General features: G+C 51.2%; 3 protein-coding genes across 3 annotated transcripts; 1 reads left to right on the top strand and 2 right to left on the bottom strand.

The window, feature by feature from the left end:
• Positions 1-4,920: 4,920 nt before the first annotated feature.
• Positions 4,921-6,252, top strand: LRP88_04022 (SNG1 family protein; the record flags this gene model as incomplete). The annotated part of the gene is made up of 1 exon (XM_083240610.1): positions 4,921-6,252. The coding sequence occupies one exon, from the start codon at positions 4,921-4,923 to the stop codon at positions 6,250-6,252; it is 1,332 nt and encodes a 443-aa protein (XP_083103900.1).
• A 1,481-nt stretch (positions 6,253-7,733) lies between these two features.
• On the bottom strand, positions 7,734-8,582 carry LRP88_04021 (NPP1 family protein; the record flags this gene model as incomplete). The annotated part of the gene is made up of 2 exons (XM_083240609.1): positions 7,734-8,358; positions 8,407-8,582. The coding sequence occupies 2 exons, from the start codon at positions 8,580-8,582 to the stop codon at positions 7,734-7,736; spliced, it is 801 nt and encodes a 266-aa protein (XP_083103899.1).
• Positions 8,583-11,461: 2,879 nt separating this feature from the next.
• LRP88_04020 (flavin monoamine oxidase family protein) lies at positions 11,462-13,047 on the bottom strand (the record flags this gene model as incomplete). Its single annotated transcript, XM_083240608.1, has 2 exons — positions 11,462-12,792; positions 12,846-13,047. The coding sequence occupies 2 exons, from the start codon at positions 13,045-13,047 to the stop codon at positions 11,462-11,464; spliced, it is 1,533 nt and encodes a 510-aa protein (XP_083103898.1).
• Between the last annotated feature and the right edge of the window lie 61 nt (positions 13,048-13,108).

Raw genomic sequence — 13,108 nt, 5'->3', positions numbered from 1 at the left:
AGACGAGCGTCAATATCTGCAAGGACAGATTTTCTACTCTGATTGTTGTCGATTCGAGATTTCCCAAGGAATAGAGGACAGGGTTCTGACTCGTCGATTTGCTTCAGCTTTTCCTCGAGTACTGATATTTGGTCTTGTTTCAAGAGTAGCAGCCGTGATCGGAGCATATCAAAGCGCCGGCATATAAAGAAGCGATCGTAGGACGAGACCAGGGCAGTAAGTCGAGGGTACCCAGGTTTGTAATCCTCGACTGCATCTTGTTAGCCCTTTGCACTAATACTGGCACAGACTCAGTACTTTGAGGCCCAGCCACCTGGGCCTTGTTGGATGACGATGCGTCCCAAATAGGCAAAATAGGTAGGCATGATCGAGAAGGTATCATAGCTCCTGTGATGCTATTTTTGAAGTAGAGACCTAGGTAACGCAACGGAGATGGCAGATTACTGTCTCACAGTAGCAGTTGCAGCAACTGTTTTGAGTCGGTGCATTTTCGACGTCTCATGTCGAGGTTGAAAGTGAGGCATTCTTCATTGGCAACCAAAGCCCAATAAAATACTGCCACAAACTGCATGCGCTGATTTCCAGCTGCAGATGCATGTTGGTGGCTGGACGGCTCAGAGTGCCAAGTGAAGCCTACGGTTGCCTTGCTGACCTTACGAATGGACATTCGCGGGGTGCCTAGAAATACTTGAGGGGCTCCTCGGCTTGCCAACAGCCATCCACGCGTTGACAGAGCAGTGGAAGAGAATTGCAATTACCCCCATCCCACAATGACTAACCCTGAAGAGTAGGTACCACACAAGTCGCCCAGTCTCTTTGATTTGTGAGCATGCTAACTGATATTCAAGTCGTTCGCCAAGCCCCGAATTCACTGACGCCGGCAAGCGCCCCTGGGTGGCCAGCTATGATGTCCGTATTCCCATTAACCAGTCATATGGGTTTCGCTGACAAAGGCTTTTTGAGCAGATGAGTGGCCTTCACGTCGGAGACAAAGTGCACCTTCGCAACTCCGACGGAACTTTATCGGGGCCTTACTTGATTGCCACGCTTCCAGCGCCTGGAAAGTGCACGCTGAGCTTAGAGAATGGACAGCCGCTGGGTAACGGCGAGATCGACATCAGTGTGATTGAGGCTGCCTGAGAAGGGGACGATGTGATTGTAATTCTTTCGTGATTATCTGTCTTGGTTCGCCCAAAGCGGACCAGTTCGCGACAGCTTGTCTTGTCATGAATCAAATAGCCGAGCTTATCTTTGAGAGAGATGGCATCATGGGGGCTGTGCTAGTGACAACCAGCGTAACTGACCGAGCTCAAAAGGTGCCCAAAAGGTCTCTGTGCATGAGACATGCATAATATTTCAGGCTGAAAATGCCGACCTCGTAATTCTGCCAAAGCCCTGCCAACACCACCCTACCATGCATTGTGTAGTTTTAACTTGATCTCCTGAGTGCTTGCCTACAGTTCCTCACGCTCACTTTTCTTGTCCCTTCAGCTCATACTACCATCCACCCTACCAAGACCATGTCCGCAGACCCTGCACTAATCACACACTACGCGCTCTTGATTGGAATCGCTTGTTACCGGGGCCAATCTCTCCAAGGCTGTGTAAATGACGTCCGTGAGTTGGAAAAGCGTCTACGAAAGCATCGACAAAACCCCGACATTAAGACACTCACCGCAAGCCCCATCGCCCCGGGATCTTGCTATCCCACTGAAGACGAAGCCCTTTTACCTACCTACGACAACGTCTTGTTGAATCTCCACAGCATAATCTCGCGAGCGTCATCTGGCGACTTTGTCTACATACACTTTTCCGGACATGGCACTACAGTGACACCAGATAGCCACGGCGACCGCAAGCCTGATGCATCTACTGGCGACCTGGCACTTGTTCTTTTCGAGAAAGAAAAACCTGGTATCCGTTATCTTCGCGGCCAAGAATTGGGCGTCTTGTTGAAAGCCGCGGTGGATAAGGGTTTAAAACTCACTTTTGTGCTGGATTGTTGCTATTCTGGAAGTGTGGTCCGCAACGATGAAGTTGCTCGCTGCCTCCCCTACAACTCGGAGGTGGACAAGAAATATCCCCCGTTCCAGTGGCCAGCTGCCCTCGCAGTTGATTCTTCAGTTCCTTATTCGACCAAACGTGGCGCTTCAATGCGTATGAACTGGCTCATCAATCCCACCGGATACACGGTATTCGCCGCATGCGGTCCGTCAGAGCTGTCGGGGGAGATCTTGGTCAAGGACAAGTATCACGGGATCTTATCTTGGTTCCTGCTTAGGGCATTTTGTAAGATGGGCCGCGTGGGGGGAGACCACACCACATCTATGCCCACCTATGTGCCAGATTTCGGGAGAGAAAGCCGCCCGACCAGAAGCCTATGCTCTATGGAAACAAACGCCTTGGGTTTTTTGAAGATCTTACCGCCGAGTTGTACGCGGCGCCCATTCCGATCATCAAAGATGACTCACTCCTACTTTTAGACGCTGGTGAGGCGCATGGAGTTTGTGAGGGAGACAAGTTTGCTTTGTGTTCTGTGGATGATGACCAGCCGGAAGACGCAACACAAGAGAAAAAGATTTTTGAGGTGATAACAGCTCGACCACTTGTGTCTGAGCTGAGCCCGCTATCCCCAAGAACCGTCTCTTATCCTTCCGGTATGATGGCGACAGCACTCAGCTACTCATCACTTCGAAAGTACCCCATTAGACTTCAGGTCCCATCACAGAGCAACGACGCTTGGAGAACGGCTATTCAGGAACGACCCTCCTTACATGTGGCCATGGGAGATACAACACTTGGAGACCTGTCCACATTCCACGTCACCGTCATTTCCAAGGAGACTTACGAAATCCGGGATGCGTCGAACAAATTGCTGACAGGCTTGCCGCCTCCTGTTTCAGACCTCAAGAGGATCCGTCACTTCTCTTGGACGTGATGGAGCACCTGGCCAGGTATGAGATGGTGAAGAATCTCTTCAACAAGTCTCCCTCACAGAATTTCATTGAGTCATTCCACATCCAACTTTACGACGAGACGTCAGGAAAGACTTTTCCTCCAGGATGTTTGCGCGATGGACCTTTGCGCCCTCTTTGCTCCCACCCGGAGTGCGTTGTGGAGATACAAGAGAACACCGTTCTGTGTCTAGTGGTGAGAAATGAAGGGGAAAAGGACCACAACCTATCTCTCCATGTTTATAACCTAGACGTCTCTTGGGAAGTCGAGAACATGCTCAGAGGAGACCATTATGTTCTTCCACCCCCCTGGACCAACATCAGTGGAAATTTCCGTTCTGGCACTGATGGCGAGTGGAGAAAAGGGATGGAAATAACGTTTCCGCAAGAACTGAAAGATAGGGGGGAAACTCAGTGCGAAGATATTATCAAGGTCTTCGTAACACGCCAACCTACCTCATTCATGTCTCTAGAACTGCCTCCGACTGGGGACATCTGTGGTCGGCGCAAAGCTAGGAGTAGCCGAGGAGGGTCTCAACGTTATGAATCGGATGACTGGGCGGTACTGAATTTTCGGATTCGTACTCTGGCTAGATAGAGAAGACTGGGCTCAATGCATGCATAGTATCAACTAAACACACACTCTTGTAACAGTGAAATGGTCAGTCAAGTTGATTGAGAGCAGAACTGGATACAATTGTGGTGTACGGATACAGGTTAGCAGTTAGGTTTCCTGACGGACATTCGTGAAATCGACCAATAGTGCGATCGGATTTAGATGCTCAATTGCCTGGGCAGGGATGTCGGAGATAACCTCGTCAGTTGACCCGAGCCTCAAGCATGATGAATTCTAGCGCGCCATGTGGCCTTGTTAGTCGCCGATCCGGGTACCAAGCCCGCAAGGCCGGGCCAGATGCAGTCAAAAGATCCAGGCAGCATGATTGATGTCGCGGTCAGCTTAGAATCCGCGCGGCAGCTTACAGTGACCGCGTGCGCGTCTGTAAGACGACTCGCCAAGTCCCAAAAAGTTTCCGAGATGGATTAATCGTCAGCCGATAGAGCTTGCATGACGCCAAAATAACAGAACCCTGACTAAATGTCGTAGGGCATTGAACGAATGACGACTACTGATCAATAATCCATCCCTACGGGATTCGCACCTCGGTAATCCGTAGAGTCCGTGCCACGAACCAGTGATTAGCAAGCAACAGCCCAGGCTAAATGTTAGAGATATGGATGGCATCAAGTTCGAAACAGCTTGGATTTCGTTAGCGCATGTCTGTTAATGCCTATCTAGATTCCTCCTCATGTTAGTGACTCATGTAACAATATCCGCTTATCACCAGGCCGAGAATGCGGACATTCGCAATCGCATAGACCTCGGACAACTGATTCGTAATAACTGTCCCATTTCATTGCGGAGAGCCTGCATCAATCCATCGCACTCGGGTAACTCTCACGAAAAGCGAGCTGCTGGTTGTTGGTCGGTGCCCGGAGTTTAGTCCAACAAACCGGGTCTCGGCCTTCGGACACGCGCCCCGGGACCGAGAGACCCTCAAAGTCGGAGCACGGCCATATGACCGGAGAGAAAAACGGAAACTTATCTTATCAATTCAAGATCTAGCCCTGAAACTGTCCAATGACGTCGTCGCAAAAAGATCGTTCTCGCTCCCTCGCGACTCGGCCTTACCAGGAACACCGAAGGGGGCAAGCACGAGGTCCATTGTAATCCCGCCAACCGACCAATGAATGAATTTCGCAAAGAGCCTGCTTTGGTCCCTTTTACGGGCCATGAGCCCAGGAAAGGTTCCGCTCCCCGGAAAATGGCCTGACGTTTGTTTTATTCTTAAGCTCCCTCTTCCCATTATTCGATTCATGGTTGAGAAAAGTCAGGTTATTCCCGGTCGGCCGCTCCCTGACTCCTTTTACTGTCAAGGTCCAGCAAACAACTACATCTGCAGCAGCCATGTCCGACAACACTATCCGACAGTCCTCCCCTGAGCCGACACTACACGACGACTTGGGCATGTCAAGTCCTGCAAGACAGGGCATCAACGCCCCAGAATGGCGTCAAAAGAGGGTCCTGGCCGTCAAGGTCCTGATGGGCGTTATGGTGGCCATCCTCGTCGTCTTCCTTGCCGACCTTTCATACCTTTTCGGTGCATCCTTCAAAGTAAACGATCGAGTATCAGCGCTTAACATCCTCGTTGTTGATTACGATGGCGGTCCTATTGGAGAGTCAGTCTCAACCGCCTACCAGGGTCTGCAGAGCCGCAAATTTCCATCGCTCGACTTTCAATCATCCTCCGACTACCCCGACCCAGAAGATGTGAGGCACAGCGTGTGCAAGGCCGATTACTGGGGAGCCGTCTTCATTCACAAGGGTGCCTCTGACCGTCTTGCTGCTGCCATCGAAGGCGGCTCTGCGGCCCAGAACTACGACCCTACGGACAGTGTGACATTCATCTACAACAGCGCCAGATACCCAACCACAGCATCTGGATACCTCGCCTCCAACTTCCAATCACTCCTCGGCGCCATGCGAGGCGGCTACTACCGAACAAAGGAAGGCCAAGCCGCCTTTAGAAACGTCAACAGCAGCGATCCCGCCGCCATCCAAGCCTACCTCAACCCCATCCAGGGAGCCCCCGACGTGATCCGTCCCACGAACCAAGCCGCAAGAAACCTCTACAACACCATCAACATCGTCATGGCTATCCTGGGCCAGTTCTTCTACGTTCTCGCCATGAACGGCATCTTTGACAGCTTTGGCATCCACAAAAGCATGCGCATCAGCCACGTCTACGTGATGCGATTCATCACCGGCAAGATCTTCTCGATGCTGTTCGCCATCGTTGTTACTGGTTATATCTGGGCGTTCCGTGAGGATTGGGGTGTCAACGGTGGACACTGGGCTCTCACGTGGTTGACGTTCTGGCTGTTTATGGATACCAACTTCCAAGTGCTGGAGTCGACTATAAACAGTTTTGTACCGATGGCACTTACACCATTTTTCCTGCTCACCTGGTTCATGGTCAACGTCTCAGCCTGCATCTTCCCCTTCGAGCTCATGGCTGGATTCTACCGCATCGGATACGCATTCCCCGCCCACGCTCTTTGGATCGTTTTGATCGAAGTTTGGTCCGGATGCGGCAACTACCTGCACATTGGTCTGCCCGTTCTGTTCGCTTGGTGGGTGGTGGGACACGTCACGGCCGTGTTCAGCATCAGGAAGAGATGCCTGGCGCAGGCGGCGGCACCACAAGCTGCTGCTGCCACTGAGGGGAAGGAGGAGTAAGAAAAAAAGAACCTGATAGACATATACCCCATTGATGCGCCAACATGGCATCCATATAGACACGATAGAGCATTACGCAAGCATTGCAGCATTTTTACTTCCTGTAGCACAATAATAGAACATCACTACTCGAATTCTTTTCACCCTTTGACTTGTAACTAGATCCTTCTCTCGGTGAAAAGTTAGCCATGCCAATTTCTTGAGTGTGGTTTATATAACGTCTTTCGTAGACAAGTAGTCAAAGTTAGGTGGCATCTATCAGCACTATCAAGAATAGACGAAGCTGGCGTCCAGTTTGTCGGCCTGCCAGATCTTGACGTTGTCACGCAATCCCTTGCTAGCGTCATCCCCAAGGTTAGTAGTAGACGCAAGAGCATTTGGATGGCAAGCCAGGTCATGTAGTCTATGGTAAGATATCTAGATAGTTTACTCTATCGTAGTTAGTGGATCAAGACAATCTACTAAGTTAGCTCAAATAGTATCCAACTAGTATTCTTCGGGGCTTCGGGGCGAGCTTAAGCTCCGTCTTGACAATGACGTAGTCGCTGCATGGGAGATGCGATACCCGAGTTGAAAGCTGACAGATTCATTTGCTAGATGTGTTTAACTTTGCCTTGACAGCTAGCCATAATGACATTAAGAATTAGGTCCAGTGGAATAATAGAGTAGCTTGCTGACGGCATTGCCTTGTGTGGGGGCGTACCAGATGCCATCATCACCCTGAGGACTCGATGCGGGCATCACAAGGCTATAAGCTTCGGTCCTATTTCGGTCCACGGCGAAAAGAACTATCCGCCACGGCATACGTATCTCTCTATAAGTCTCAATGGCCTTGGCAGGGGAGATGATCGTCTTCAAGAATGTCTTGGCCGGGGTCGAGGTCAATCTGGTGGGGTCATGCATCCCGGGCCGGGCCGCTCGGAACAAGGTCAATTACGAGATTGGATTTCGTATTCCCGACGACACTCGTCGACTTGTAAACTATTTTAAGCATAAATGAAGCGACAAAATGTTCTTGATCCTATTAATTTTCATACCGGGCACATGTCTGATTAGGTTTCGGCCGTTGACACCTCCCACCATCTAGAGATATTGCCTCGGGGCATTTACTCAACCGCCAGATACAAACGAAAATGACATCTCAGCCCCAATTCGGTTGACGGGCGATCCCATTTCGAACCCAGTTTCAAGCGTTAATGTCTTATTTCGATAGCATTAGTGATATGCTACAACCGCATTGTGTCTTTTGTGCCTCCATGTTCCCGGTGTTGGGTCCGAATGAGCGAGATGTAGGCAGTAAGGTGAGTTCACCAAGGAATGTACTAAAGAGTTGTGCGCGCGCATAATGTATTGAAATAAAAGTACAGGTCAATCTGAAGGTCACAGTCCAGCTATAGACAAGAGATGTCCCAATCCCATCTCCTCCACACTCTTTTTTTCCTCACAGATGAAGCTCGCAGCTCCAAACTCAATCAATTCATTTAACCGCTGTTGAAGCCGTCAACAAGGTCGTTGCGAGCGCGGTCCAGGTTAGCCTTGAAGCTCCCATCCTTGATGCCAACGTTCGCGTCGCCAAAGTCGTGGTTCATGAGCTTGTCGCGGATCTCACCGCTGGGGAAGCCCTCCCAGTTGACGAGAGGTCCAACAAACCAGTATCCCTTGTGGTTCTCGATCGCATCGTCCTTTTCACTGGCGAAGCGGAAGGCGTGGGTGGAGCCGCCGTCCTTGTGGTAGACAATCTTGGCGTGTGTGCCCTCATGGAAGCGGACATCGCCAGCCTTCTTGGTGTCGTAGTCACCGTGAGCGGAGGCAGCAACGACTTGGGCGCCCTCGTTGTCTTTAGTGAAGACGGCAATGTGCTCCCAGTCGTGTCGGTGGCCGCCGCTGATGACGCCCTGGACGGACTGATCACGCTCAAAGTAGTAGTCGTACAGGTAACCACACCAGTGGTTGTTGCAGCGAGTGCGCACGTAAACGTTGTTGTTATCAAGGTCTTCAATGTCGCGGCACTTATCAGACCACGAATATTGGTAATCAACGGTGTCGCCAGTAGCGATGTTGCCGTCCTTGTCGATGGCTGGCACGTTGTAGCAGCTGTCCTTGTCGCTGTTTCAAAGTCAGCATCAGCCGCAGTTGTGTTACCGTTCAGCTTACAAGTCCAAGGCAGGCTGCCACTTCTTTTCCTCTTCAGAGCAGTGCTCGTCGAGGGCACGAGGAGGCTCGTCGCGCTTGAGGAGCTCGCGGTAGAGGTTCTCAATGGGGTTTGCAAAAGCGGTGGTGGCAAAGAGGAGCACCAGGCCCTTGGCAGCCAGGCCAGAGTTCTTTGTCATGTTGAATAGAATGGGTAGAATTGAAATTGATGATGAGTATGAATCTCTTGAGGAGATGAGAATGTGTTGTTGGCTGATGAAGCTATTGAAAGGCAAGTCATCCCTTCCTCTTTATACTTGAAGTCTCTACCACTCGGGTCTGATCATTTCCATCATCAGGTCTTCATCTCACGACCGAAAGCCTGTGAGACGTACCCTGCCTCGGACGAGCTGAGCATGAGTGACGTCTTCTAGACGCTCAGTCCACACCGAGATTGCGCCTCGTGGGGTCTCATCCTTCACTCTGCCGCCTCACACAAATCCACGGCGGGTAGGATCGTCAAGCTCCTGGGTCTGATAGGCAAGTCACTGTCTAGATGCAACTGCCGACGGCGAGGATCGTATTCCTCTGTCGGAGGCGGCTTGCATGTCCCACCCGCGCGAGGCTCAGCCACCAAACAATGTGTTATGTTTATTAAGATTAACCTTAAGAGCTTACTGGGCTTAAGAAACAAAGCCTACTCGGTAATATTCGAGGGTCGGGTAAACGTGCAGCTGAGAGCGGTTAGCTGAGGCTGTGAGTCCTAATACCAGTCTCAATTGGACGCTCAACGTCTTGCAAGGCACCTTGCCGTGCTAAGGTAGGCTGTATGCACCTGCCGCAGATCCAGACAAGGTACCTCATACGAAAATTCGAGGGATTTTGACCATTGGCGGCGGCACTGCAAGGGGGACTCTCAGCTGGCCTTAGCACAGGGCAGGGATACGAGGCTTGTAGGATCCGATCCTCCACAGATAACCCCGGGCCCCAGCGTATCGTGTCTATGCCTACGTCACCCGATCTACTTGTTTGAAACGGTGGCTTGCGTCTTAATTTGATAAAAGGAACCCTCCCAACTTTTTCGCACTCGTTGCCGAATTCGTCGTTGCACATCCGGGCTGTCAGTGTCACGACCAGGGGGGGCTTGGTTGTTGGTCGTGTCGTTTTGTTCTGTTTGACACATTACCGTTGCTTTCTAGGCAAATTAACAAAGTTCCAAGGCTGTAGATCATGCACAGAACCCCAACTTGCCGCGTCATAACGTTCTGTATCCGGTATGATGGCGAGGCTTGGGTTGCAGATTGTCAAGCCTCGGTCGGCCGCATCTCGACGGAAGTATCATGCAGTCTCCTTTCTAAGCATACTTTGAATTTTTCAACTTAGACAGGGCTATCGGCGCAAACTACCCCCGCACTCGCTACAGGTGCCGCGAAAAAGTTCCTGAGACAGGGTGTGTTGCTCCCGAGTATGTGGAGGGTGGCAGTGAAGTAGCAGAATCTGCATCAAGATCCTTGATTTTACTTGAGCCATGCCACACATGGCCAAACCGTGGCATGATCCCCAATATCCTCGGCAATGTCAAGTTAGCCAACTTATTTCGTTGTGCAGTCCATGAAGCCCAAATCTCGTTATCAATCCATCATAACTGCTGACAAACTTGGAGGATCAAGTTCTCGGCCAGCATTTTCGTCACCTTGTCGCCATCTCCGGAGGATTCAGCTCCTTGATTTATTGCTGCATATGCGCGCTGGAGCTGCGACTACACTGCCTTGTTTGGTTGCGTGAGGGCCGCTGACAACCAACACCCGAAGCTGTCGGCCCTTTAACCTGCATGACAGAGGAAAGACTGTGTAGTCGAGTTGAAGATTGACTCCTCTATAGAATATTACTCTCCTTCAAGCTATTTTCTTAGTTAATCGACTTCAAGTCTCACTTTGAAGTCGGCTAGGTCTGCCGTTCAAGTCTATTTCTACAGCATCCAGTCGATATCGATGCCAACAGAAATCCACTTTGTCTTAACACTTGTCTTGCAGGGTAGATCACTCAGAAACAATATGGAATTTCCTGAGATTATTCAAGTGGCACGGCAGGGGGTCCTTGCAATGTGGAGGCAACTATCCTGTTTGATAATGTAAACCACTCTGGGCGGCGTGTTCGCGCATGGTCGCTGGCAGGGGCCTGAGCATCCTCGACGCAGAGACCTTTTGGCTTCATAGCCACAATGGCACAATATCTTCGGTGACGTACGACGATCGGCAAATACATCTGGAACAAACTTGGCAGGGGGGGGGGTTCCTTTTGAGAAACTCGGGGCGGAGTTATACCTGGCTCGGCTTTTTGCAAACTGAAAGATACCTGAAGACTGTTCGTGATGCGAATTGCCGATCGGTCAGGGCTCTATGCACCGTAAAAAACGTAGAATGACGAAGGTTCTTCGTGGTGGTGGGCAAGTGTTGGTTCTCAAATGACGACCTCGCGAAGAGCGAAAAGCGAAACAGCGATTGGACCACCCAGTCTTTCTGCATCCAGGTTCCCGACCCCAGCATATTCAAATCAGATCATGGCAGTTGACGGCTTTTCCGTAGTGAGACAGCAGAATTAATCTCATCAAGTTGAATTTTCAGAAAGCAGGAAGAAATCCGGGAGCGAGTGGCACTTCAGAGCCAGCTCTGACAAAAGACCCTGATATAATCGGTTTTCATACCTTGCTCTCATATGCAATTTCTGATCTCTTTAGCACTTCAATCCCAACAGTTATATCGTGAGAAAGACACTCTCTCCATGCTGTTTCCTCGAGAAAAGGCGCAATCCATACCGACCTAGAATCAGTATTGAGGTCAGATACACGAGTTATGTGTGCCGCTTATTGCACTTTCTAGTTCAAGACGCGGATAGAATATACTTGTACTTCATATGTATAGAATCTGGGCTGGCATTGGCCCCGGGAGATCAGAAGTGGACTGAAAACGGTATGTACGTTATGCCTCTTGGGCAGTCACAGTCCGTGAAGGTTCTCAATCTGCTATCATTTTACAATACAATCTCGGCTGAAAAAAAAACCACATCTCTAGGCTTCCTCTTACAGTCTCGAGGGGCGCTGGTATTCGCCCGGAGCAGGGTTGGCGCCAAGAATGCCAAGTTCGTTCAAGACCTGATCCGCAGCAAGAGCACCCTGCTCCATCGCACCCTCGATAAAAGATCTCCATCCGTTAGCCCAGTCAGCGTTGGCCATGAAGACGTTTCCATGACGGCTTTGAAGCTCTGCAAGGTACTTGGTGAGGAAACCAGCGGGATACCAGGCAGCACCGGCCTTGGCGTAGGGGTCAGAGACCCAGTCGTGGAAGACGACCTTCTTGATATCCATAGGGTGGAATCTCTTCAGAGCGGTCTCGAGACGCTCGGGCTCCTTAAGGGGGTCAAGTTTGCCACGGTTGTCGCCAGCGAATGAGGTGATACGGGTGGTCTTGCCACCAGCACAGAAGCCATCCCCGTAGACATACAGCATGTCACCAGGCCAAGTGCATCCTCGGAGACCTCGGAGATCTCCCTCAACTTCGGCATGGATCTTGGTCAGATAGTCAACCTGGCCAATCTTAATGGCTTCCTGGCGGAGAGGCGACAGAGGAGGGTCGAAGTGGATGTCGGGGAGGACGGCGATGGGGATGGTGTTAACAACCCGCTTGGCACGGAAGATCTTGCCGTTAGGGGTGTGGAGGGACACGATTCCTTCTCTCTCGATGATGGACTTGATGGGGGTCTTGAACGAATACTGGAGGCCAAGTCGGACGGCGTCGTCGAAAATACGACGGGCGAGCGTAGACTGACCCTCACGGATCTTGTACAGGGTCCAAACTTCCTCAAAAGTGGCGATATCGTAGCCTTGAAGAGCCTGAGCGCGGAGCATCTCAAGAAACCCAAAATTTTCAACGGAGCCACCTCCAATGTGCGGAACTAACGACTCAAGAAGAGCAAGCTCATCGGCGCTCAGCTGATCCTTGATCTGGTCGATACGGTCACGGCATGAGAGCTGATCGACATCCTTGACCTGATTGGCACTAACACGCGAGTTGCCAAGCGTTGAGTAAGGGAGAGGGCAAATGTCGCGACCGTTGTTGCCATCAATGTTGATAAAGATGCCCCAGGCTCTGGCAGTCATCTCACCAGCCTCCTTGTGGGTGAACTTTCTGGAACCGGAACCTGTATCGAGGGTGAAGTAATCGCAGCCGCCGTTTTCGGTGCGGGTCATGGAGACGTCGTCCTTGAGACCGTAGCGCACCATCTCACCGAATACACGGCCATGCACGTGTGAGATCCAGGTGCCGCCCATCTCGTATGTTGTGCCATCAAGCTCAGCGCTCCAGGTTCGACCACCAACGCGGTCTCGGGCCTCAATGAGGAGAGTCTTCTTGCCTGCAAAATGTCAACGGCATATTTCCGCATGTTTCTCCTCTCTCACTACTCACCAGCCTTGACAAGGTCACGGGCGGCAATCAGACCGGCATAACCGGAGCCAATGACAATAGCCTCCCAGACATTGCCGTCGTCGACTTGTCGGATCTTGCGCTCTGGCTGCACGACACCGTATGTGCGGAGACCAGCGACCAAGCCTTCCTGCTTGGTGTAGGTGTGCCCCTCATTGGAGAGATTGGCGTGGTAGGGGGACATTGTGAGGGGGGTTGCGAGGGGAAAAGTGAAGCAAAGAACAATTAAAGCTGCTGCAATTGAG

Source organism: Fusarium phalaenopsidis (assembly GCF_050370095.1).
Source record: "Fusarium phalaenopsidis strain FUZ10S chromosome Unknown contig_32288, whole genome shotgun sequence".
NCBI classification, from domain to species: Eukaryota; Fungi; Ascomycota; class Sordariomycetes; order Hypocreales; family Nectriaceae; genus Fusarium; species Fusarium phalaenopsidis.
The sequence above is the reverse complement of the archived record's forward strand: the minus strand, read 5'-3'. Positions and strand labels throughout refer to the sequence as shown.